The 24,224-nt window shown below is 45.0% G+C and overlaps 1 protein-coding gene and 1 non-coding gene across 2 annotated transcripts; both read left to right on the top strand.

The window, feature by feature from the left end:
• Positions 1-465: 465 nt before the first annotated feature.
• LOC116621667 (cadherin-like protein 26) lies at positions 466-23,675 on the top strand (the record flags this gene model as incomplete). The annotated part of the gene is given in 12 exon segments (XM_032387572.1): positions 466-502; positions 3,718-3,776; positions 5,077-5,181; positions 6,821-6,944; positions 6,947-6,983; positions 13,985-14,130; positions 15,900-16,066; positions 16,264-16,392; positions 18,245-18,430; positions 19,916-20,184; positions 21,326-21,353; positions 23,283-23,675. Coding segments are annotated over 12 exon segments (1,680 nt in total), but the record flags the coding sequence as incomplete, so codon positions are not given.
• Positions 11,556-11,663, top strand: LOC116621795. The gene has a single exon (XR_004297449.1). It is a non-coding gene; the product is annotated as a U6 spliceosomal RNA (small nuclear RNA).
• Positions 23,676-24,224: the final 549 nt, after the last annotated feature.

The following is a 24,224-nucleotide window of genomic DNA, read 5'->3' as shown; positions in this document are numbered from 1 at the left end:
GATTTTGAATAGTTGTGTTTTCATTTTCATTGGTTTCCATGAATTTTTTTAATTCTTCTTTAATTTCCTGGTTGACCCATTCATTCTTCAGTAGGATGCTCTTTAGCCTCCATGTATTTGAGTTCTTTCCGACTTTCCTCTTGTGATTGAGTTCTAGTTTCAAAGCATTGTGGTCTGAAAATAGGCAGGGGATGATCCCAATCTTCTGGTACCGGTTGAGACCTGATTTATGACCTAGGATGTGATCTATTCTGGAGAATGTTCCATGGGCACTAGAGAAGAATGTGTATTCCGTTGCTTTGGGATGGAATGTTCTGAATATGTCTGTGAAGTCCATTTGGTCCAGTGTGTCATTTAAAGTCTTTATTTCCTTGTTGATCTTTTGCTTAGATGATCTGTCCATTTCAGTGAGGGGGGTGTTAAAGTCCCCCACTATTATTGTATTGTTGTCGATGTGTTTCTTTGCTTTTGTTATTAATTGCCTTATATAATTGGCTGCTCCCATGTTAGGGGCATAGATATTTACAATTGTTAGATCTTCTTGTTGGATAGACCCTTTAAGTATGATATAGTGTCCTTCCTCATCTCTTATTACAGTCTTTGGTTTAAAATCTAATTTGTCTGATATAAGGATTGCCACCCCAGCTTTCTTTTGGTGTCCATTAGCATGGTAAATGGTTTTCCACCCCCTCACTTTCAATCTGGGGGTGTCTTTGGGTCTCAAATGAGTCTCTTGCAGACAGCATATCGATGGGTCTTGTTTTTTAATCCAATCTGATAGCCTGTGTCTTTTGATTGGGGCATTTAGCCCATTTACATTCAGGGTAACTATTGAAAGATAGGAGTTCAGTGCCATTGTATTGCCTGTAAAGTGACTGTTACTGTATATTGTTTGTGTTCCTTTCTGGTCTATGTTGCTTTTAGGCTCTCTCTTTGCTTAGAGGACCCCTTTCAATATTTGTTGTAGGGCTGGTTTCGTGTTTGCAAATTCCTTTAGTTTTTGTTTGTCCTGGAAGCTTTTTATCTCTCCTTCAATTTTCAATGACAGCCTAGCTGGATATAGTATTCTTGGCTGCATATTTTTCTCATTTAGTGCTCTGAATATGTCCTGCCAGTCCTTTCTGGCCTGCCAGGTCTCTGTGGATAAGTCTGTTGCCAATCTAATGTTTCTACCATTGTAGGTTACAGATCTCTTCTCCCGAGCTGCTTTCAGGATTTTCTCTTTGTCTCTGAGACTCGTAAGTTTTACTATTAGATGTCGGGGTGTTGACCTATTTTTATTGATTTTGAGAGGGGTTCTCTGTGCCTCCTGGATTTTGATGTCTGTTTCCTTCCCCAAATTAGGGAAGTTCTCTGCTATAATTTGCTCCATTATACCTTCTGCACCTCTCTCTCTTTCTTCTTCTTCTGGGATCCCAATTATTCTAATGTTGTTTCGTCTTATGGTATCGTTTATTTCTCGAATTCTGCCCTCGTGATCCAGTAGTTGTTTATCTCTCTTTTTCTCAGCTTCTTTATTTTCCATCATTTGGTCTTCTATCTCACTGATTCTTTCTTCTGCCTCATTTATCCTAGCAGTTAGTGCCCCCATATTTGATTGCACCTCATTAATAGCCTTTTTGATTTCTACTTGGTTCGATTTTAGTTCTTTTACTTCTCCAGAAAGGGTTTCTCTAATAACTTCCATGTTTTTTTCAAGCCCAGCTAGTATCTTTAAAGTGATGATTCTGAACTCTAGATCTGACATCGTACTAATGTCCGTATTGAGTAGGTCCCTGGCAGTCGGTACTACCTCTTGTTCTTTTTGTTGAGGTGATTTTTTCCGTCTTGTCATTTTGTGCAGAGGAGAATAGATTAATGAGAGAACAAAATGCTAGCAGGGTAACAACGTCCCCAGAAAATATACTCTAAACAAATCAGAAAAGACCTGAAGCAGTGGGAAAAGAAAGGGAAAGAGAGAAAAAAGAAAAGGAAAGAAAAAAAGAAAAAAGAAAAAGATAAAGATAAAAACAAACAAAAGCAGAACAAAACAAAACAAAACAAAAACAGAATGTGATCAAATATGATCAGGCTGGATTATAGATCAGTGCCACACACTAGATTTTGGGTGTATTTTGGTCTGTTAAAAGAAAGTCCCTCCCAAAATTTTAAAGAAAGAAAAACTTATATATGTACAAAAATAAGGGTTGATATGATGAAGGGATGGAATATGACTGTAAAGATGGAAATTATAAAAAATTTTAAAAAAGGATTTGATAAGTTGTTTGAAAAAAGAAAGAAGAGGATTAAAAAAAAAAGAAAGAAAGAAAAAAGGGGGAGAATGTGATCAGGCAGGGGAGTAGAAAAAAACCATACACTAGAGATTTAGAGTATATTTTGATCTGTTAGAAGAAACTATCTCAAGATTTTAAAGAGAGAACAACTTATATATATATGCCAAAAATACGGGTAACTACTATGAAGGGATAGAATATGACTTTAAAAATGAAAAATAAAAATGTTTTTTTTTAAAAAAGGGATTGATAAGATGTTGGTTGAAAAAGGGAAAAAGAAAAATTCAAAAAAAAAGAAAAAAGGAAAAAAGAAAAAAAGACAGTTAAAAAAAATAATTAACTTTGAAAGACTAAAGAATCATGGTAAAAAAGCCATGAATTCTATGTGCAGTGTTCCCCTAGCGCTGGAGTTCTGCCGTTCTCATTGATCGGTAAACTTGGTCTTGGCTGGCTGTTCTCGCTGATCTTCTGGGGGAGGGGCCTGTTGCCGTGGTTCCCAAATGTCTCTGCCGGAGGCAAAATTGCCCCGCCCTTGCCTTCCGGGCTAAGTAATCTGCTCGGGTTTGCTCTCCGGAGCTTTTGTTCCCTGCAAGCTTTCCGTACAGCTTTGGAGGCGGAGAGTGAAAATGGCGGCCTCCCAGTCTCCGCCCCGGCGGAGCCGAGAACTCGGGGTCCCGCTCCTCAGCGAGCCCCCAGAGAAAAGCCGTCAGTCACTCCCGTCTCCCCGGTCTGTGGCCGCACTCCGCGCTCACCCGGCCTGTGACCGCGCCTTTCTATCTGGCACCCGACCCCGGGTGGAGTCTCCAAACCCAGCAGGTCCCCGCGGTGCGCTCCCGCACCTCTCCTCCCCGGGGAAGAAGGTGAGTCTCCCCGGATCTGCCGCTTGTTGGGTCCCTGCTGGAGGAGCAGTGGCCCGACTGTGCCGCGGGTCACGGTCTATGACAACCCCGAGCTGAGAGCCCGCGCCTGGGCTCCGTCTCTGCAGCCGGCTTCCCCGCTCCGATACTTGGGAGCTCTGCCGCACTCAGGCACCCCCGGTCTTTCTGTGACCCCGAGGGTCCTGAGACCACACTGTCCCGCGAGGGTTCCACCACCCACTTCGCCACCAGAGTGACGTCCCTCAGCGGAGCAGACTTTTAAAAGTTCCGATTCTGTGCTCCGCGGCTCTATCACTTGCCAGAAGCGGCCGATGGAGGCCCCTCCCCCGCCGTCTATCCTCCCGAATATCGCCTCGGATTCACTTCTCCGCACGTCCTACCTTCCAAAAAGTGGTCGCTTTTCTGTTCAGAGAGTTGTTGCTCTTCTTTTCTTTGATCTCCTGTTGAGTTTGTAGGTGTTCAGAATGGTTTGATCCCTATCCAGCTGAATTCCTGAGAGGAGACGAAATCCAGGTCTCCTACTCCTCCGCCATCTTGCTCCGCCCCCCATGTCATTTTTATTTTTAAGGCCAACAGCATCAACAGTTTCCAACAAGAAAAGGATGCTCTTACTGATCAAACAAAGGTGGGGTTTGGAAGTCACTGTCTTCATAAACAAAGTGAGATCACACTTGACTCAGAGATTTGATCGCAATTTCATCTTTTCTAGTTCCTGCTCGATGTTCAGTTTGCAGAAAATAAATTAGTAACTAGATGTGGCCTTTTGGAATCTAAAGGGACTGCTAGAGAATTATAGAGGATGCTTTTATGTCTACTAGAATATGAACAGTCTGTGAACGTCAGAAATCAGCCACAAGGCGCTAGCCCAGAGCTTTCTCCACACTGTTTTCTTCTTTATGGAGTTAAAATATATTGAACTTGACATCCTCCAGTGTGTGAACTTTGGACAGCCCAGGGAGGCAGTCACGCTTTGTTATGAGCTCATGCCACCTTATGAATACTTCCTTCCCATGGTTCTTGTCATCAACTCATTTAAATACAGTTGACCTTTGAACAACATGGGCTTGAAGTGCATGGTCCACTTATACGCAGATTTCTTACAGGACAGTGCTGTGAATGTATTTTCTCTTATGATTTTCTTAATGACATTGTCTTTTCTCTAGCTGACTTTACACTAAGAATATGGCATATAACACACATAACATACAAAGTATGTGTTAACCGACTGTTCATGCTATCAATAAGGCTTCCAGTGAAAAATAGGCTGTTAGTAGTTAAGTTTTGGAGAAGTCAAAGGTTATACAGAGATTTTTGGCTACCGCAGGGGGCAGTGCCCCAACCTCACATAGTTCAAGAGTCAACTATAATTTTTGAAAAGGCTTACATGTTTGTGGATAAAAATTAACGTGGCTAGAAAGCAGCTTTGCTTGGAATAAATAGATGGTTAAACTCTATCTCTGGTCTCTCACCTGACAAATCTCTGAGCCTAATGTCTGGGTCTGAGTCTCTTCCTGTTAAAAGTGAGAGTAGTAGATGAAGAGGCATTAAAGACCTATCAGCACTGAATGGAGATGTTCTCATGGACTATTTCAGAACGACAGAGGGAAATAGGAGGGAGTAACTTTCTCATTCACTCAGCAACCGTGTGCGTGTCTGTCATAGCACAGGTGTGAGCACAGTAGGCAATGATCTCTAATGTCATGTCTGCATAGCCCCTAAAGACCTCAGGATCCGTGTAAAATCAGTGGGCGGCCCATGCCCCAAAGTCTAGAAACACCTCTACAGTTGTCAGGAGAACAGGCACTTTTAATATCTAAGCATTGGAGGCTGTTGTGAGGACAGGGGATATAATGCCAATCAAGTGCCCATCCGTGCCTGCTACACCAATGTCACCATCATCCTCGTGGTTGTCGCTATAATTTCAGGGAGACAGCCACCGGCCCCTACGGCGATCCAAGAGAAGACAGGTTATTACCACCCTGGAACTGGAGGAGGAAGATCAAGGACCCTTTCCCAAACTTGCTGGGGAGGTGAGGAAGGCCCCCGCCACCCTCTCTGACTAGGCACACCCCCTTTGGCAGGAGGACCGAGTCTTGAAGGGCTACGTGCTTGAGAGGCCAGGGAGTGCCATGGGAGGAGGAATGCTGCCCTGGGTTCTAGAACCCACTCTACCTCTACCTGACTGGGGGGCTTCGGGCAAGTCACTTCATGTGAGCGTGTGCCAAGAACATCAGTCCCATGGGACAAGCCCTGCTTTATTTGGCCCATGCAAATGTATTATTTAAAAATAAGGAGATGGTGGTTACCAGAGACTGGGAGGTGGGGGCAAGAGGGAGATTAAAAAAATAAATAAATAGGAAAAGCAAAGCTGGGCTGCCAGGGCTGGCAGGGAGGAGGTCATGAGGACTTATTGTGTGAGGGGGACAGAGCGTCAGTTTGGTAAGATGACAAGAGCTCTGGTCACGGATGGTGGTGGTGGCCACCCAACAGTGTGAGTGTGCTTAGTCTCGCCTGAATGCACACTTAAAAATGATGAAGGTAGTAAACTTTATGTTGTGTGTATTTTACCACAAGGAGATGGAAACGACAGGACGATTGTAGTAGAAATTCTGTACTTCTAGCGGCTTTCTGAAAGTTGGAAGATCTGCCCACAGGGAGCCTACGTTCCCACATGGCAACAACTGGATGGGGCTTGAGTTTCCCACAGTCCCCCCACTCCCTGTCGTCTCCCTGCCTCTGAGGTCGAAGCCGTCACGTGACCATGTTGGGATGCTGGAATTTTTGCACATGGCCATGTCATTCTTTCCATGACACTCCTGACCCGATGGACCTGTGAATTACATGCTGAGTGACTAGATCCCTACAGCATTGACATCCAATGATTTCTGGACAAAGAAATTAAAATAATTTATATTTTTGCAGTGTTTATAAAAATAGTAGATGCCTGCTATAAAAAAAAATACAGAAAGTTTTCAAGGCTCAGTGGTTGAAACGATCTACTCCTAAGAGTCTGGGGGACGCGGTGGGCTCATACCGCAGACGCAACACACCCTTGCTGCCTCCGGGAGTCCCATATCCTTGCTGTTTCCCCACCACGCGGTGCTGTCAACGACAGTACCTACATTATAGGGTCGTGTTAAAGATTAAATAGGCTAGGGCAAGTAAGGCATGGCTCATTCTAAGCCCTTTCTAAATGTTAGCCGCGCGAGGGTTCCTCCTCTCTCCCTGAAGGGATCACCCGTATTAACACATCGGTGTGTACTCTTTCAGATATTTCTCTATAGTCTGACCAAGGTGAGTCCATATTGACAACATGGGATCGCACTACATCTATCATCTGCAAGTTGCCTTTCTGGTTTCCCAGTGAGGCATGGCCCCCTTTCTGGGGCAAAGCCTGTAAGTCCTAAAGACTGGGGGCCCCTGCCCCATGAAGGGGGTACTGCACTAGGATTCTTTCCCTTGGGAAGGACATGTGCATTCTTCCCACTTGTTCCCTGTGACAAACCTCATTCCCGCCTCTTTGCATGTCTGTTTCTTTTGGATAAACCCTCATGAGCGATTGCGAGGTGTGGTGCTTTAAAAATGCCTTTGAATCCTAGCCTGGATATTTGGCATGCCTTGTGGTTTATTCTCATTCTCTTCTCCCCCCCATTGTTTTTTCCCTTGCAGCTGTTCAATGATGTGTCTCATAACATGTCATTAATATATTTAATCAGTGGACCTGGTGTGGATGAATATCCGGAGATTGGTTTGTTTTCTGTAGAAGATCACAGGAACGGATGAGTGTATGTTCACCCCCTGTCGATCGAGAGACAACGCCGTCTTTTACGGTATCTAACATTTGATATATTCTCAGCTTGGATTTATTGTAAAGTGGTTGCGGGACTATTGCATTCAGCAAGCATTAGTTAAGCTGCCCACGTGCCAGGCCGTGGGAGACTGCACATTACACACTGTGGCAAGCTTTAAAAGCATGCATGAGCAGGGAGGCTAATTTTGTAACGTTCTTTTAAAGTTCTGGACTCTGTGATGATGTATGTGAGCCACTACGGATCTTCCTCCTAATGACCGGATTCCTAGCACCATCAGGATATCCGAAAGCATTTGGGGATAGGGCTATAGAATGTTTATAAAATGGCCTAATTTGGTTTTGAGTCACAGTTGAAATGTGTGGACAGAAGCTACAAGCAGACCCCACAGTTGCCTAACACCTGATGAACAAGCAATTATGTACCAGTGTCGGTTTGTTCTTGTGACTCCCCGTGTTCTTTAGGATCTCCTAACCCCAACACCATGGTCTACTCTGAATTTGAAATCCAGGTTCAAAACCAGGAAAGGAAGCGATGAAGTAAAATGCCTAAGCCATGGTGGTGTATTAGGCTACCAGCCTCACCTTACAGGGGATGCTCAGGATGCTATATAGCCTTTGTTGTTTTGACTTCTGCTGGGAACTGAGCTTGGTTCTCAGGCCTGCTTCGTGGTACATTAACTTCTTCAGGGTGGGAAAGAACACCTCAGAGAAGTAATTTATATACCTTTTCTCCAATGACCTCAAAATATTTATATACATAATAAAATGGATGCCCTTAACTCATTGATAGGCTCTGAATCTCTAGTTTTTAAGCAGGGAGAAATTCTCCCCAAACTCCAGAAGTCATGCAGAGATGACTCTGCAGGTCTTCACTATATTCACATAAACCCCTGCCTCATCTAGTGAATGTGCAATGTCTGTTAGACAGAAGGAACATAGAGTGATGTGAGGGGACCCTGGGCAGCCCTGCTAAATCTTGAGTGAGCAAACAGATCACCAAGGGATCTTGTAAAAATGCAGATTTGTTTCTGTAAGTCAGGGTGGAGCCCGAGACTCTGCATCTCCAGCCAGCTCCCAGGAGAGGGTGCTGCGCTGGCCCTTGGCTGCCACGTGCTGAGTGCGGAGGGTCCAGAGGGTCTGGGACAGATAGTAGTGGGTGTGACTCGTGCAAGGACGGAGCAAAACATTTCGTGCTTGTGGTCTTTGTTTTGTTGTTGTTTGGTTGCTGTTGTTTGCTTTTAACAACTTCACTGACATTTCAAGGGTTGGCTTTCACGAGGTTTAATATGGGACTTTTTGCTGGAAGCTGATAATGCCTAAGCAAAATCCATGAGAGTGTTTTCTGACACATGAGGCCCAAGTGGAAAAGCTTGGCATGTCACACAGAGGTCCCAGGGAACAGTTAGAGCAAGCGGGAAAAATGTGGGAACATGAGTGGCATCCCCATGGGTCCTGCTCCGTCAGGATTTCCAAACCTTATGTTTGGACCTGCTGGGTGAGCTCAAGCCCGAGATCTGATCCCCCCAACCGTTATCACAGCCGTCGTTTTACACCAAACTCTACAATCACTTGCTAGCTGGCCCGTCATTTGACTGTGAACTTCCACGAGGGAAGACAGGGTGGGGATTTGGAGGCGTGCCCCCACCCGTGGCTCTGTCTCATGTCCCTGGTTTACTGTCTCCTTATTACTTCTCACCACCTGAACTGTATGCCTGAAACGTGTTTGGTTCTCTGTGGGTGGTCAATCTCCCCACTAGAACGCACTTCCCCCGAGTCAGGAAGAGGGCTCTGCACGTTGTGGGTTTTCAGTCAATTACGTTCCATGAATGAATGAGCACGGCAGAAGGTAGTCTCTGCTTCCAGGGTGTTGTGGGTTGAATTGTGCCTTCCAAAAAGATGGGTTCAAGTCCTACCCCTGCTACCTGTGAATATGACCTTATTGGGATATAGGGTCTTTGTAGATGTCATCAAATTAAGGTGAGGTCATACTGGATTAGGGTGACTGGCATCCTTATAAAGGGAGGGGGATTTGGACACAGAGGACAGAGGGGAGAAGGCTGGAGACAGAGACGGGTGTGATACATCTGTAGGCGGGGGACACCAGGATTGCTGGCAGCCCCCAGCAGCTGGGGGAGAGGCTCAGAGTCTGCAGAGGAAACCAAGCCTGCTCTAGTTTCCAGAAGCGTGAGAGAACACATTTTGTTGTAAGGCATCTGTTGTTGCAGCAGATATAGGAAACTAGCAAGCAGGGGTTACCATACTTGCTAGGAAGACAAGAAACAGACTGATGAGAAGGATTACCAGCTGTGAAAAGTGGGCTAAGCAGGAGTCACAGAAACACCACACAGGCTGGGCCTTCGGGCTCGGCCACCTGCTTCTGCAGAAGGATGCTTGCTACCGGGTTTTGGCCGTGCATAAAGCCAGGATGTATTAGAAAGGAAGTCAGCCCGAGGGTTGGCCAAAAGGCATTCCCAGTAGCACTGCTGTGTTCTTGGGGAAGAGTGAAGGAGTCACGAGAATTAGCCAAAACATATAAAAACTTGTGTTTGGGAGGTGGGGGTGGGGTGGGGAGGGCTGACTTCTTGTTAATTCCGTAAGCCTGCAAAGAATGCAGTGTCACCAGCTGAGAATTGCCGGAAGATTTAAGACACAGCTGGAAAGGGGAAAAGTCTGACTTTTTCTGTGTAGGAGTCTCGTCTGTTTATATCAAAATATGCTCAATTTCATCGGATACAAATACACTCAGGAAAGTCATTTTTTTTTTAAGATTTTATTTATTTATTTGACAGAGAGAGACACAGCGAGAGGGGGAACACAAGCAGGGGGAGTCGGGGAGGGAGAAGCAGGCTTCCTGCTGAGCAGGGAGCCCGATGTGGGGATCGATCCCAGGATCCTGGGACCATGACCTGAGCCGAAGGCAGACGCTTAACGACTGAGCCACCCAGGCACCCAAGTCATTCTTTTATATTCCTCAAAATCATCATTTGTGGATCTTTATGCCAATGCACTCATCTTTGCCTACTTGAAACCTATGCATACAAGTGACTTTGTCTTGTGTGTTTGGCATTTAAGGTACTCCCGTGTGCTTGTCTGTGACTAAGAGTACATATCCTGCACGTGCCATTTCAGTGGTCATATGCCCCTCCATCATGTCACCGCACTGTGGTGTGTCACCCAAGGATCTAAATCTTAAGGCTGTAACAAAAGGCTGAAAACCGTTTCCAAGTGCAGAAAATATCCATGACATTTCTTTTCTCCATTGCAATTCTGAGTCCCCGAAATTCTTAGTATCTTGCCAAAGAATAAACAGCACTTACGCCTCTCAGGCATCTAACAGAACTGACGATCTCTGATGTAGCTTTTAGGATAATAAATGGAATATAAAATAATAAACAAAACAAACATGGGGTTCTTATTTTTAAGTGGAAGGATTACAGTTGGCGCTGTGTTGGGGCCAGAAGTCCGCGGGATTAGGGAGCAGAGATGCCCGCGCAGTCATAAATTATAGAAGAGCATTTGGAAATGGTGTGGGAGAAAGCCAATTTGCTTGAACAGAAATTTAAAAATGTATGTTGGACTCCCGGGAGCAGACCAGTGCAGTGGTCTTGAGGGGAGAGGAGACAGCTGAACCCGGAGAGCCTGGGGCCCAGGCCACCACTGGAGGACAGCTGGTGGGACCACCATGGTGGAGGCTGATGAGTGGATGCCAACAAGTCTGCAGGAAAGAGGCCCAGGGAGGTGGGTGCAGTGGAGATCTTGTGGGCTCTGGGGAAAGGAGAGATTTCTGCCTCAAGCTGGCAAGGTGCTAAGACCCCCCGCTGGTGAAGCTGCCTGCTGTGGGCTCTGGGTGGCTGTGGAGGGGAGTGATGGTGTAGTCAAGTCTACATCTACTTGGACTTGAATCTGGGCTGCACTGAGTGGACATGCCACGGAACCTTTCTGTGGTCCACAGTAGGGCGCCAAGAATGCCTCCCTCTAAGGCTTCTGTGAGGCAGGAAGGAGGTGATCTATGTAGGAGCTCGGTCCTGGGCCTCACTGAAGCTGCTTCTCCTGGAATAAACCCCGTGCTTGCTCAGTGTCCCCCAGCAGGGCTCTGTACCTGCAAGCAGACAACCCTTGAGAAAGCACTGTTCCCAGAGCGGAGAGCTCCTCCGCGCGATGTCACCCCTTCCCACTCCTTTTTCTGGGACTCTGAACTCCTTCTGTCTCAGCGCTGACTCCCCACAATCTCTTCAGCTTTCAACAAATAAAATCACTGTTTATCCTAGAGCAACAGAGATTCAGTGGCAATGTCACCTTAGACTTATTTTAATATATATATTATATATAATATAGTATATATGTTGGGGTGCCAACAATATATAATATATATAACATATATTATATATATTGGGTGGCTCAGTTGGTTAAGCATCTGACTCTTGATTTCGGCTCAGGTCATGATCTCAAGGTCCTGGGATCGAGCCCCATGTCAGGTTCTGCACTCAGCTCTCGCTCTCCCTTTGCCTCTCCCACCTCTGGCTCTCTCTCTGTCAAAGAAATAGATAATTCTTTTTTAAAAAAAAAATATATATATATATATACATATATATGGTGCTCACTTTGGCAGCATGTAGACTAAAACTGGAATGATACAGAGAAGATTAGGATGTCCCCTTGCACAAGGATGGCAGGCAAATTTGTGAAGCGTTCCATATTTAGAAAAACAAAAATAAATAATATATATGGTTGCCCACTTTTTATTTTATAAGTAGGGACTTTTTAAAATTAATAGACTTTATTCTAGAATTGTTTTAGGTTGACGGAAGAGGAGAGTGGAAAGTACAGGGTGTCTGCTCCCCCTCTTTCCCTCCCCCCCAGTTTCCTCTCTCGTTAACATCGCACATTGGTGCAGTACGTTTATGACAGTGGATGAGCCAATACGATACATTATTATTAACAAAGCCCATAGTTCACATTAGGGCTCGCTTTCGGTGCTGCACATTCTATGGGTTTGGACAAATTGTATATGACATGTATCCACCCTTATAGTACCACATAGAGTATTCTGACTGCCCTAAAACTCCCCTGTGCTCCCCACTATCCAACCATCCCTCTTTCCTGAGCCCTCGGCAACTGTGATCCTTCTGCTGTCTCCATACTTTTGCCTTTTCCAGGATGTCATATGGTTGGAATCATACGGTGTGTATATGGCCAGTTCAGATTGGTGTCTCTCACTTAGCAATGTGCACTAAAGATTCCCCCCATGTCTTTTTAGTGCTGAATAATATTCCACTGTCTGGATGGACCACAGTTTATCTGTTCACCTCGTGAAGGATATCTTGGTTGCTTCAATGTTTGATGATTATGAATAAATCCATTTTAGACAACTGTGTGCAGGTTTTTTTGTGGTCATAAGTTTTCAACTCTTTTGCATAAATACCAAGGAACATCATTGCTGGTTTGCATGGTAAGAGGATGTTTAGTTTTGTAAGAAACCGCCAAAGGAATGAGGAATTATTTGCCATCTGTATATCTTTGGAGAAAGAGATATTTGTTCAAATCCTTTGCCTATTTTTAACATTTGAAAATCAATTTTAGCAAGGTCCCAGGAAATAAAGTTAATATATAAAAATCAATTGTATTTCTATACACTAGCAATGAATAATTGGAAATCAATATTTTAAAAACAATATCATTTATAATATTACCAAAACAAATGAAGTGCTTAGGCATAAGTCTAAAATCTGTGCAGGATCTCTTTACTCGAAACTATAAAATACTAATGAAAGAAACCAAGGAAAACCTAACTGGATGAAAAGACAGACTGTATTTATGGACTGAAAGATTGAATATTAAAGGAATAATTCTTCCCAAATTTATCTATAAATTCTGCTCAAAACTAATCAAAAGACTTGCAGAACTTTTCATAGATCTCAACAAGCTGATCCCAAACTTTATACGGGAAGGCAAACTAGCTTTTGGTTTTGTTGACTGTGTTTTGCTATTTTGAACTTTATTGATATATGTGTTTATTATTTCCTTCTTTCTGAGTTTAATTTGCTCCCTTTTTATTTTATTTATTTATTTATTTTTAAAGATTTTATTTATTTATTTGACAGAGAGAGAGAGCAGGAACACAAGCAGGGGGAGTGGGAGAGGGAGAAGCAGGCTTCCTGCTGAGCAGGGAGCCCAATGTGGGACTCGATCCCAGGACCCTGGGACCATGACCTGAGCCGAAGGCAGACGCCCAATGACTGAGCCACCCAGGCGCCCCTAATTTGCTCCTTTTTAAAGATTTATTTATTTATTTTAGAGAGAGAGACAGAGACAGAGAGGAGGGGCAAAGAGAGAATCGCAAGCAGACTCCAAGCTGAGCACAGAGCCCCACAAAGGGCTGGATCCCATGACCCTGAGATTGTGTCCTAAGCTGAAATCAAGAGTCTGATGCCTAGCCAACTGAGCCACCCAGGCGCCCCGATTTGCTCCTTTTTTTAAAGTTCTTAAGGGACTAAAGCAAGAAGCCTAAAGTATTGCTTTGAGAGCTTTTGAGAGGAAAGACTTCCTGCTGCATGTTTGAGACGAGCGAACCCTCCTTCTTCAAGCACAGACATGACGTCCCCAACCACTGAAGAACCCACGACCTGGCAGCAGCTGGGCTAGTTACTTTCAGTGTTCCCTTTCCCTGAAACGTTCAAGGGTCTGCCCTCTGCAGCGTCTCAGGAGTGTTGGTTAGCGTCTGTATTTCTCATGATAGCACCGACAGCAGAAACTGAGGCTCCTGAGCAACCTGGCTATGTTTCACCCGGGTAGAGAAACTGAGATTAGAACCTGATCATAACGAATGTTCACTGAGTGCCTTGTCTGAGCCAGCACTGTGGTCGGTCCCTGGGGTCACGAGGTGAAGGACAGCGATGAGATCCCTGCCCTCAGAAGCTTCCTGGCTGATGCATGAGAGATGCAAACCGTGCAATGACGTGAACATATATCGTGCCATCAAGTAAACGATCCTGCAACATTAACACAGTTCTCTGCTTCCTAGGTTTTTTTGATGTTGTGGATCGCTTAACAAGAAAGGTCACGGGTAATTCCTTGATTTTCAACATTAGGATCAGCGATGTGAACGATCACGCACCCCAGTTCCCCGAGAAGGAATTCAACACCAGTGTGAAGGAGCACCACCCTGCAGGTGCGTGCGGCGGGAGTGTGGGGGCTTCCTCTCCCCTCTGGTCCCCTCTGGTCCATCTGCTTCCATGTTGTGGTGCCGGATCCTCGTTGTCTTTAGGGAGAAATTTTATTCTTCTCATCCCGAAGGTGGCAGGCTCTGGTTTTGAGCAGAATGCTTGGAGGTCTGTAAGTATCGTTTTGTATTGGCAATAAAATGAGGTGGAAATTGTGTCTGTTGCAAGAGCTGATATGTAAAGACCAATCTAGGTCAGAGACACTGAGGGAGACAGGCAGAGCTGAACGGTGCCTTCCTGAATATCTCTGTAAATTTCTCACCTGTAAAATGGCAACGAGATGACATCTAAAGTTCCTGAGCTATAGATTCTGTGAGTCTTCAAATCCAAACCACTCTCACTAGAATGTGCATCTATTTTAATAACAGAAAAACATTATTTATTTCACAAAGTAGTCTTTAGAAAATTTGGAAAATTCCAAGAAATTAAGACTGAACTAGAAAGCTTATTTTATACTTCCAATTAGAGATTAAGTACCATTAATGTTTTAGTTTATATTCTTTGTTTTTTTCTTTGAATTTTGTATGTGTGTGCATGTACACACGCTGTATATTTATCTATGTGTATATATATTCTCTGATTTTATATATAATTACAAATGCATTTTTCATCTTTATCATAGTGCAAAATATATAGGGGTATATAATAAATATTTACAAATGTATGGGTGTGCTTTTTCATATGTGTATATTTATGAATTTTCTTTTCTAAAACAGCAAATTTACTGTTTGTAACCTAAAAGTGTTCTCCTACAGCATCCCACTGTGTAATATTTTATTTCATGGATGTGCTTTAAGGTTTCTTAACGAATCTCCTATTGTTAGACATTTGTGTGCCATGCCCACTTTTTGTTATCTTCACAAAATATGCTTCAGTGAACATATTTGAGCTAAATCCGTGTCCATTGAAGCATTATCTACTTGGCATAATTTAGAAGAGTAGAATGGCTGGTTCTGACTGCACATACAATTTAAGTGTTCCGCTTTACTCACCTACCGGCAACATCTGGGGGGCCTGGCACGGGGTTCATCTTTGATTATTAAGTGCTTGCATATGTTGATAGGTTTCTTGTCCATTTCTGTGTACCAGATACTTGTTCCTTTCTTGGTCCATTTCTGTTCCTGTGCTTGTCATTTTTCTTCTTGATTTTAACCTTCTCATTCTGTATTAAGAATGTTTATGTCTGCCATATATATTTTAAATATGTTTTCCTGGTTTATCATTTCTTTTTAAATTTTGTCTATATAGTTCTTCTTGGCACACCTTTAAAAATCTGTCTGATCTATCAATTCTCTCCTTTATGTCTTCTGCATTTGCAATCGTGATTAGAAAGTTCTTGTGACTATTTAGGGGTGCCTGGGTGGCTGATTCAGTTAAGTGTCTGCCTTTGGCTCAGGTCATGATCTCAGGGTTTTGGGATTGAGCCCTGTGTCCGGCTCCCTGCTCGGCGGGAAGCCTGCTTCTCCTCTCCCCCTATATATACTCTTTCTCTCTCAAGTAAATAAATAAAATCTTAAAAAAAAAAAAGAAAGAAAGTTCTTGTGACTATTTAAATATTCCTTTTTAGTTTTTATAGTATGTCTATAGTTTGATTTTATATTTAAATATTCAGTCCATTCTGGTGGATGCCTTAATGTCATTTAGCAAAGAATCATCATTCAACTGGTTTGATATGCTGCTTTTGGTCAATAGTAACTGTTAAAACAATTCTTTCCAGGTCAACCCATTTTCCAGATGTTAACAGTTGATTTGGATGAATAAAATACTCCAAATTCTCAAGTCCTTTATTTCCTTATTTCTCAAACACCGTCACTGAAAGAAAGTGGCTTCCAGATTGACCATATTAGTGGAGAAATACAACTCTCAGGACGCTTAGATTATGAGGTTATGTTGATTTTATTATTTTTAAAAAGTGAAATGTGTTCTCTATCTTGGAGCCCCAGACTTAGGATTTATGTTTGTAGTGGAAAACCCTCCGTGGCTGGACTTGCTATTGAAATTGCTATAATGGATTATTACTTTATTAATACTTCCCTTTGCTGTATTTGAAGGGCTTGACTGTTCTTTTCCTTCCCACATAGACTGCTCCGTGGTTTACACTACTAGTTGGAGCGAAGGATTTTGGAGAACCTCCCTTGACATCCATGGCCTCGGTTCATGTGAACGTGCAAGAAGGCAACAACCACAGGCCCACGTTTACCCAGGAGAACGTAAGACACCTGGGCCTCCTCAGACTCCACAGCCCTGCATAAACGGCCCCAAGTTCTAGGCTCAGTTTTGCTGAGGGAATTCTCCATAATGCCCAAGATACATGTCATTCTCCAAGATCACTTAAACTAGATGAAGACATCAACCATCCTGATATAGAATCATTTAATAATAGACTTGCGAGCTTACATTTTTTTTTACTGTTTTGTGCCAGAAACTGTGCTCAGAGCTTTCACGTGCATGCTTTCATTTTGAATTGCTGGGACTCGCACATGATTTCTGTCTTACAGATGAGGAAGCCGAGGCACAGGGAGGATAGAGAATCCATGCTCACTCTACATGGAGGTTTCTCAGTTCCACACAATTGATGGGGGATGGGAACTTCATTGTTGTAGGATCAGGGGAGGCAGGCCAGTGCACCGTAGGATGTTTAGCAGCATCCCTGACCTGCAGCCACTAGATACCACGGGCACCTCCCAGGTGTGACAGCCAAAAATGTCTGCAGACATTGCCCAATGTCCCCTGGGGGGCAGGTTTGCCCCCGGCTGGGAATCTAGACCTGAGCTTTTCCACAACATCTGGAGTTCTAGAATAGGGAAGATGAGCAGGTGGGCTCTGGCTGAGCCTTTCTCAGATCACCTGATTTATATACAGGGTTCCACATGGGAATTCAGATGCTACCAATCTGCATGCTTGAAGAAAGCACTGAAACCCACATTCCAGATCATTTGGAAATGCCACACCACTTGAGATATGCAAGATTGCTAAAAACACTCAGGATTTGTTTCCTATTTTATATTTTTTGCTCTCTCATATGCATTTTTTAAAAGAAAAATATGCATTTTACTTCTTTCTCCTGACCTCTCTCAGTGAGACCTTTACCGACGACCTAGTTCAATCCCCAACACAGCATCCACCCCCTCCTCCCTGTCCCTACCCAACACACACACACACACACACACACACACACACACTTAATCATCTGCTCCCTGGGGATGGAGTTTTGCCCATCCTGTTCACAGCACCTAAGACAGAATCTGGCACATTGGAGCCTTTGTTGAATATTAATAAATGCTACAAACAATTATTTTCAAAAAGTATTGTTTGAAAAAATTTTAAAAATTGTATAGACAAGGGGTGCATGGGTGGCTCAGTCGGTTGTGCCCGACTCGTAATCTCCGCTCATGTCTTGATCTCAGGGTTGTGAGTTCAGGCCCCACGTTGGGCTCCATGCTGGGCGTGGAGCCTACTCAAAAAAATCTTAAAAAAAATTATATAGAGAAAAGCTGTATTGTTTTCAAATGAAAACACCTCACCAAACAGTACAGAATAACTGAAACATATCGAACCTTGTTTTGAAATCCTTCTCTGGCTTAGTAAAAAGCTCTGCTCTCAAAACTAAGGGTGGGGAAAATAAACCCTGTTTCCATGTACTCGTCAAAGAGAAATTATCTTGTTGCCAAAAGCACTGAGTAACAAGCTAAAGATCTATATGTGTTAGAAAAATGATTGTCTTAATCTAAGTCACCATAAGAGTTCTATTTTAGAAGAGTTAGGTTTTTTTAGCAGCATAAACTAGGATGTGCATTATTATTTTAAAGATTCTTAGAAAAATAGTGCATCGAGTTGGATTTAAGAGGACTTTTAAAGTTATTCGGCTGTAGACACGAGTCACAGGGAGAAGGAACAGATGCTTGTTGCGATGGGTCGGACAGAGCTTCAGATCGCTTGAGGTCAAGTTCAATAGCATATATCTATGTTCTTGTGCTAGGGACTTACATTTTCTGTCTTGCTTTCTTTTTCAGTTGTGTGTCTTTATCCCCATGGCGTGGACATGATGATTGCCTCTCCCAATACAGGATTCAGATTTCTGAAGGCTGCGCAAGCCAGAGCGTGTTGCGTCTCCTGGTCCAAGATGGTGACTTGCCATTTATGTCAGCTTGGAGAGTAAAATTTCACATACTGAATGGCAACGAAGAGGGACATCTGGACATCTTGACTGACCCCAAGACCAGTGAAGGGATTTTAAATGTGATCAAAGCCATCAGGGAAGGTGCACCTGCCAGGTGGCTGCAGTGTCGGGGCCCCTCTCCGCAGGAGTCCTGATGGGAGATGGCAGCTAGCGTTGGGAGTGCCCGCCGGGCCACGCACGTGAGGCGTGGCGTGCTGTGCGTCCCAGGGGCGCCCAGTGAGGGGGGCAGGCTGTGTCACGAGTGCCGGCTGCTGCAGGCCCTTGGCCCTTTTGCCTTTGTGGAGCCTCCCCACCAAAACAATATCAATACTGAAAATTACTTTTGACAAGGTGCCAAGTTCTTCAACATTTAATTTTTTCTGTTTGAGACAAAATAGATTTATATAGGTCCTAAAATGTTTATTTTTTTTTCTGATGTGATAAAATATTTCAGACATTTTCTCTGATCCTGAAAGTTCGTTTTTTTCCTTCTGAGTTTAAAAGACACTAGAAGGTGTGCATGGGCCCCTGAAAGTCCTGTGGGCCCCTGGACTTCGCCTGCTGTGCCTAATGAGGAGCTGGCCCTGCAGAAAAGTATTATTTTCTCCTTTCACTGATAAGGAACCAAGGCCCAGATAGGTTGGGTCGTTTTCATGAAGTCACACAGCCGGAGGAGCGGTTCTGACTGAGGTGGTCTGACTCCATTGCTCTCAGCTAGACCCTGGAGAGACCAGTGTCCTGGCGCCATGCCGGCGAGTCAACCTGGGGATCAGGTTGAAAGACAGGCCTGGGTCGGAAGGTCTGGGGTGGGACCTGGGCTCCTGCCTATCAGAGGAACAAAGTGCCGGGTGATGCCCGTGGGCCCCAACCATGCTGTGAACAGCAAGGCTCTGGGGTACTCCATGCCAGATGCCTGGGATTGAGTATCTCAAATATTCCTAGCCTTTCAGTCCTTTTAAGTCACTGCCCACTTTGCACCCTGGGTAACTGTGATCATTAATTTCTGTATTTCCTTAAGCTCCCGTTTTTTTTTTTTTGTAGCAGAGTTGCCACATTAATGTTTCATTAGATTATGGTTTTTGTTACATTTTTCATTACTGTCTGATGGATGGTGGCTCTTTCAACCAGGAGAGGGGGAGGGAAAAAAAAAAAAAGCAGAACTCCATAAGTGATTTGAAAATGGGCTGGCCACTGTCTTTTGATCATTACCAAAGAGGGTGTAAATAATAAATGAATTGCAGGGGCCCCTGGGTGGCTCAGTCGTTAAGCGTCTGCCTTTGGCTCAGGTCATGATCCCAGGGTCCTGGGATCGAGCCCTGCATCGGGCTCCCTGCTCCGCGGGAAGCCTGCTTTTCCCTCTCCCACTCCCCCTACTTGTGCTCCCTCTCTCGCTGTGTCTCTCTCTGTCAAATAAATAAATAAAATCTTTAGAAAAATAAATAAATAAATAAATAAATAAATAAATAAATGAATTGCAAAACCCATGTACTCTGGGTGCGCGTGGTCATGTGCTGAGCTTTCTCCGGCCAGAGAAGCAGCAGGTGCTCATGAAACCCTCTCTCTGGGACTCGCAGCCCTTGGATTATGAAACTCACCCTATACGAAGCCTTGTCATCGCTGTGGAGAATGAGGAGCCGCTCTTCCCCTGTGAGGCGGGCCAGGTCCAGGGGCCCCGGGGGGCGGCGGTGAGCACCACTGTGAGCGGGCAGGTGACGCACACCAATGACCCACCAGCCTTTCACCCCAGGAGCTTTGTCGTCAGCGAGGTCGACGGTGCCAGGCCCAGAATTCAGCTGGGAATTTTCAATGCTACAGATCCAGACAGAGCTGCCGGCCGGATAAGGTGAGAAGAGAGGAACGGGGAGTGTGGTCGTTTAAACAGAACCAGCCACCTACCCACAGGCATTCCTGGTGGAAACCTGCCCTTTGGTGGGCGGGTGAGGTTGACTCCAGCTCAGTTATGAAAATACCAGAAGCCACCAGGAGAAGGCCCGATGGCCCACGTTCAGTGCCTTCTTCCTTCTATAGCTGTCGCTGACCCCCTCCCCCCCGGGGAAGTGCACCTGCTCTTTTCCCCTTGCACTTAGCACACATCGCTTTTATACCATTTTTCTTATATTAAAATAATTTGTTATGTGTTTCTATGTCCCTTTTTACTAAAAGTTGTAAATTGGCAGCCCTCTGGCTTCTGGGCAACAGAAGTGGGGTTTTTTAAATTTAATTGTGGTAAAATATATCTAACACAAAGTTTACTATTTTAACCATTTTTAAGTGTACAGTTCAGGGGTATTAAGTACATTCATGTTGTTGCATGTCGACCTCAGAGAGTTGGGGACCTGGGGTGGCGAAAGAACTGAGAAAAAGAGACGACAGTATAGCGAGGCGCAGGGGACCCCGAGCAAACAGCCCGAGGTGCCGAGGTTTATTTTCCATCCTCTTACATACCTTCCCCAGCGATATAGATCTATAATGGTTTACAGCAGGGGTGTAGGAAGGCACATTCCTCCATGTACCCAGGATTAGTCAAGCACGTAAGAATCTTTAAAACAGAATAAAGGAACAGAGGAGAGTGCCCAGTGTGCTGTTCACAGCTGGCTTCCTATCTACAAAATATCTTCTGCTGCGTACTTTAGAACTGACCACACACGTTCCAAGGGCACTTCACTCTGATCCTTTTGGGTTATTTTTAACCCTGCAATCTCGAGTTTTCTCAGAGATCTTGGAGTCTGAGCGAACATGCACCACATTGTGGCATTCTGTTTCCCACAGTTGCACATTCATCCCCACCGTCCATCTCCAGAACTTTTCGATCTTATAAAACTGAAACTCTGTCCCCATGAAACAAGACCCCCATTTCTCTTCCTTCCGACTGGCAACCACCACGCTACTTTCTGTCTCTGTGAATTTGATTACTCAAGGTGCTTCATAGAACTGGGATCATACAGTATTCGTCTTTTTGTGACTGCCTTATGTCGCTTATTCAGCATGACGTCCTCCGGGTTCATCCATGTGGTAACAGGTTGCAGATCTTCCTTCCTTTTCAAGGCTGAATAATATTCCACTGTCTGTATAGACCGCACTGTGATCTTCCATCCACCTGTGGGCGACCACTTGGGTTGCTCAGTGTTTTGCCTAGAGTTGCCATAATCCCTAGGAAGATGGCAGAGTAGGAAGCACCAGGAGTCTGTCTCCCCACCCAGACAACTGCACGGGAAGAATCTGTCTCACGTACCTGTTTTGGAACTCTGGATTCTATTGAAGGCTTGCAACTGCCAGAGAAAGGCTTGGATGGTAAACTGCGGTTAATTTTGGTCAATTATGGCTCTTAGCACAGTAGCAGCAACTCCTCCCCATCCCCGGCCGGTGGCCAGCAGCTGTGCACCTGTTCCTGGAACGGCCAAACATAGAGTTTGCAGGAGCCAGAGTGGGCAAAAAAAATGTGTCCCCCAAATATCAGGGATCGGTGCTCTGCTCGCTGACTGCTGCTTTCACTCCTGGAAGTGCAGCCAAAGAGGAAGGCAGCCATTGGCCTCACCCTTCCGTCGATGTGGCAGACCCCCTCCCTTGCCAGCTGAAGTGGCTTCCGGGGATTGGATGGACAGGTGCCTGCATTTTCCCCTCTTCATTGTTTGCTTTTCCCTATTTTGGGAGCCAGACGTTAAAGGCTAGGACAATTCCACAACAACCACCTGTATGAGGAAAATCAGAAAGTGGCCGGTATGCCCAGGGAAAGGGCCAGGAAAGGCCTGAGAGGGCATTAAGTTGAGAGGCTGATCCTCAGCACAGAGACAGCCCATGACAGTCCAATAAACAAACAAAAATAAAACAATAAAACAATAAGGAAAAACAAAAAACCCTGGGAAGGGGGAGAATCTGATCTCCAGAGTTCCCGCATGGTTAGATCCAAATGCCCAGCGTTCAAGAAGAAAATCACAAGGCACACAAAGAAACAGGAAAGTGAGGCCCATTCAAAACAACAGATCAACAGAAACCAGTCAGCATATCTGCCCTCCCAATTCCCATCACAATAATTCTTGGGGCAGCTGACCAAAGCCCATGGGGTCTGGGCTTCACCTCTCCTGATCTGCATGGGCTGGTTCAGGAGGTGGGGGCTCTCCCAAAGGAAAACTGGGGTGCTGTTACCAGAAAGCCGCTGGCATCTGCTGTCAACATTCTCCTTTGAGCTTCTATCAGTGTGTCTGTAGAATGTAGCATATTTTTTAGATGAAACTAAGAGCTCATGTTTACCGCTCCCAGCCCCAGAGTATGTAGTAAACCGTTGAACATTGCCCCAAAAGAGCTCTGGTCTTTGCCCTTGGCTTCTGGGAGGTGAGCTTTAGGCCTTTGGGATGTCTTGCCTGAAAGGAATGTCTTTGTTTACCTTGGTCTTGTGCCAATCAGATACAGATGTGATTTAGGTTGGAGGCTTTGGGTCACGTGGGCATCCGTTGATCTCCAGCAACACTGGGGACCGAGGTCAGCCATTGGATGGCCAACCAGATTCACATAACTGAGTCTTGATAAAGATCCTGGACACAAGGCTCAGGGGAGCTTCCCTGGCTGACAGCACTCCAAGCATTATGTCACTTACTGATGTGGGAAGTGACACTATCATGACTCTGCTGGAGAACTGGGAGCTCTGTGGTTGGTGCTTCTCTGAATTCTGCCCCATGTGCTTCTTCCTTTGGCTGATTTTAATCCATATCCTATTGCTGCAATGAACCATAACGATGAGTGCACAGCCTTCAGTGAGTTCTATGGGTCCTTCTAGAGAACTTTCAAACCTGAGCACAGTCTTGAGAACCCCTGGACTCACAGCTGGTGTCAGATAGAAGTGAGCGTGGTCTTGGTGACTGTTCCCTTTAAGTCTGAAATCGGCTAACTTTTGTACAGAGCCATGGCGCATGGGAGGGACTTAGTAAATCTCTGTTGGGTAGATAGGCAAATGAGCAAGTCAACACATGCAATGTCTGTTTCCCTTTTACAGGTCGGTCAGTTGAACTTTTAATGTTGAGAAGCCTCCCACTGGGTAATTACTCGGTGCCACTGGTCATCAGAGACAAACAGGGACTTTCCCAGAAGCCGACTGTCCACGTAAGGGTCTGTTTCTGTCCCGGCGGAGTCTCGTGTGTGGAGGCATCGGCTGCAGTCACAGGAACTGGGCTCCTCGTGGGCACCCTAGCCCCTCCCTGTGCAGTGTTCATGATTCTGGCAGGTCAGGGTCTGCAGGGGCTGTCCTGGGGATGTGGCTCCTCTTCTCAGGCTGTAAGCCAGCAGTGTGGAGTCCTCTGGGCCAGGGAGCAGAAGATGGCAGAGATCAGTGGGATGCCTTGAGAATGACCCTTAGGCTCATCAGAGTCTCAGACTCAGATCAAATGTTCCCAACCTGGTCAGACATGCTACCTGTCTGGCAAAAGTAGCTTCTAGAAATTCAGTAGACAGCAATTTATAGCAATGGACCCCATAGAGGAACACTGGGGTTCGCAGTAACACTGGGGGCAGCAATGTGCAGATATCTAGGCTCCTGGGCCTGCAGGACACGAATAAGCACGCTCAATTTTCAAATAAACAATACAATGTTATTGGTCACATGGTATTGATCAATTCAACCAATAATTATCTAGCACTGACTTGTGCCCCAAGCTGCACTAATTATATAGCTATGGAGATGATCAAGACACAGCTGACCATGTCTGTTCATGGCTGAGTTACCAGTCACCAGAACAAGATCCTGCTGAAACCTCTGCTAACGATGAGCTGCCCAACTCATTTCCCTGCTCTGTCTCATTACAGCCACTCTGCTGTTCCTGCTGCGACGCTGTTTTGTGTCCGAAGTCAGGCCCAGAAGCTCTGAGGAAGGGCAGCAGACTCTGATCACGTGTA

This window comes from Phoca vitulina, unplaced genomic scaffold, assembly GCF_004348235.1.
Source record: "Phoca vitulina isolate PV1807 unplaced genomic scaffold, GSC_HSeal_1.0 scaffold50, whole genome shotgun sequence".
NCBI lineage: Eukaryota > Metazoa > Chordata > Mammalia > Carnivora > Phocidae > Phoca > Phoca vitulina.
This window is presented reverse-complemented; position numbering and strand designations above follow the sequence as displayed.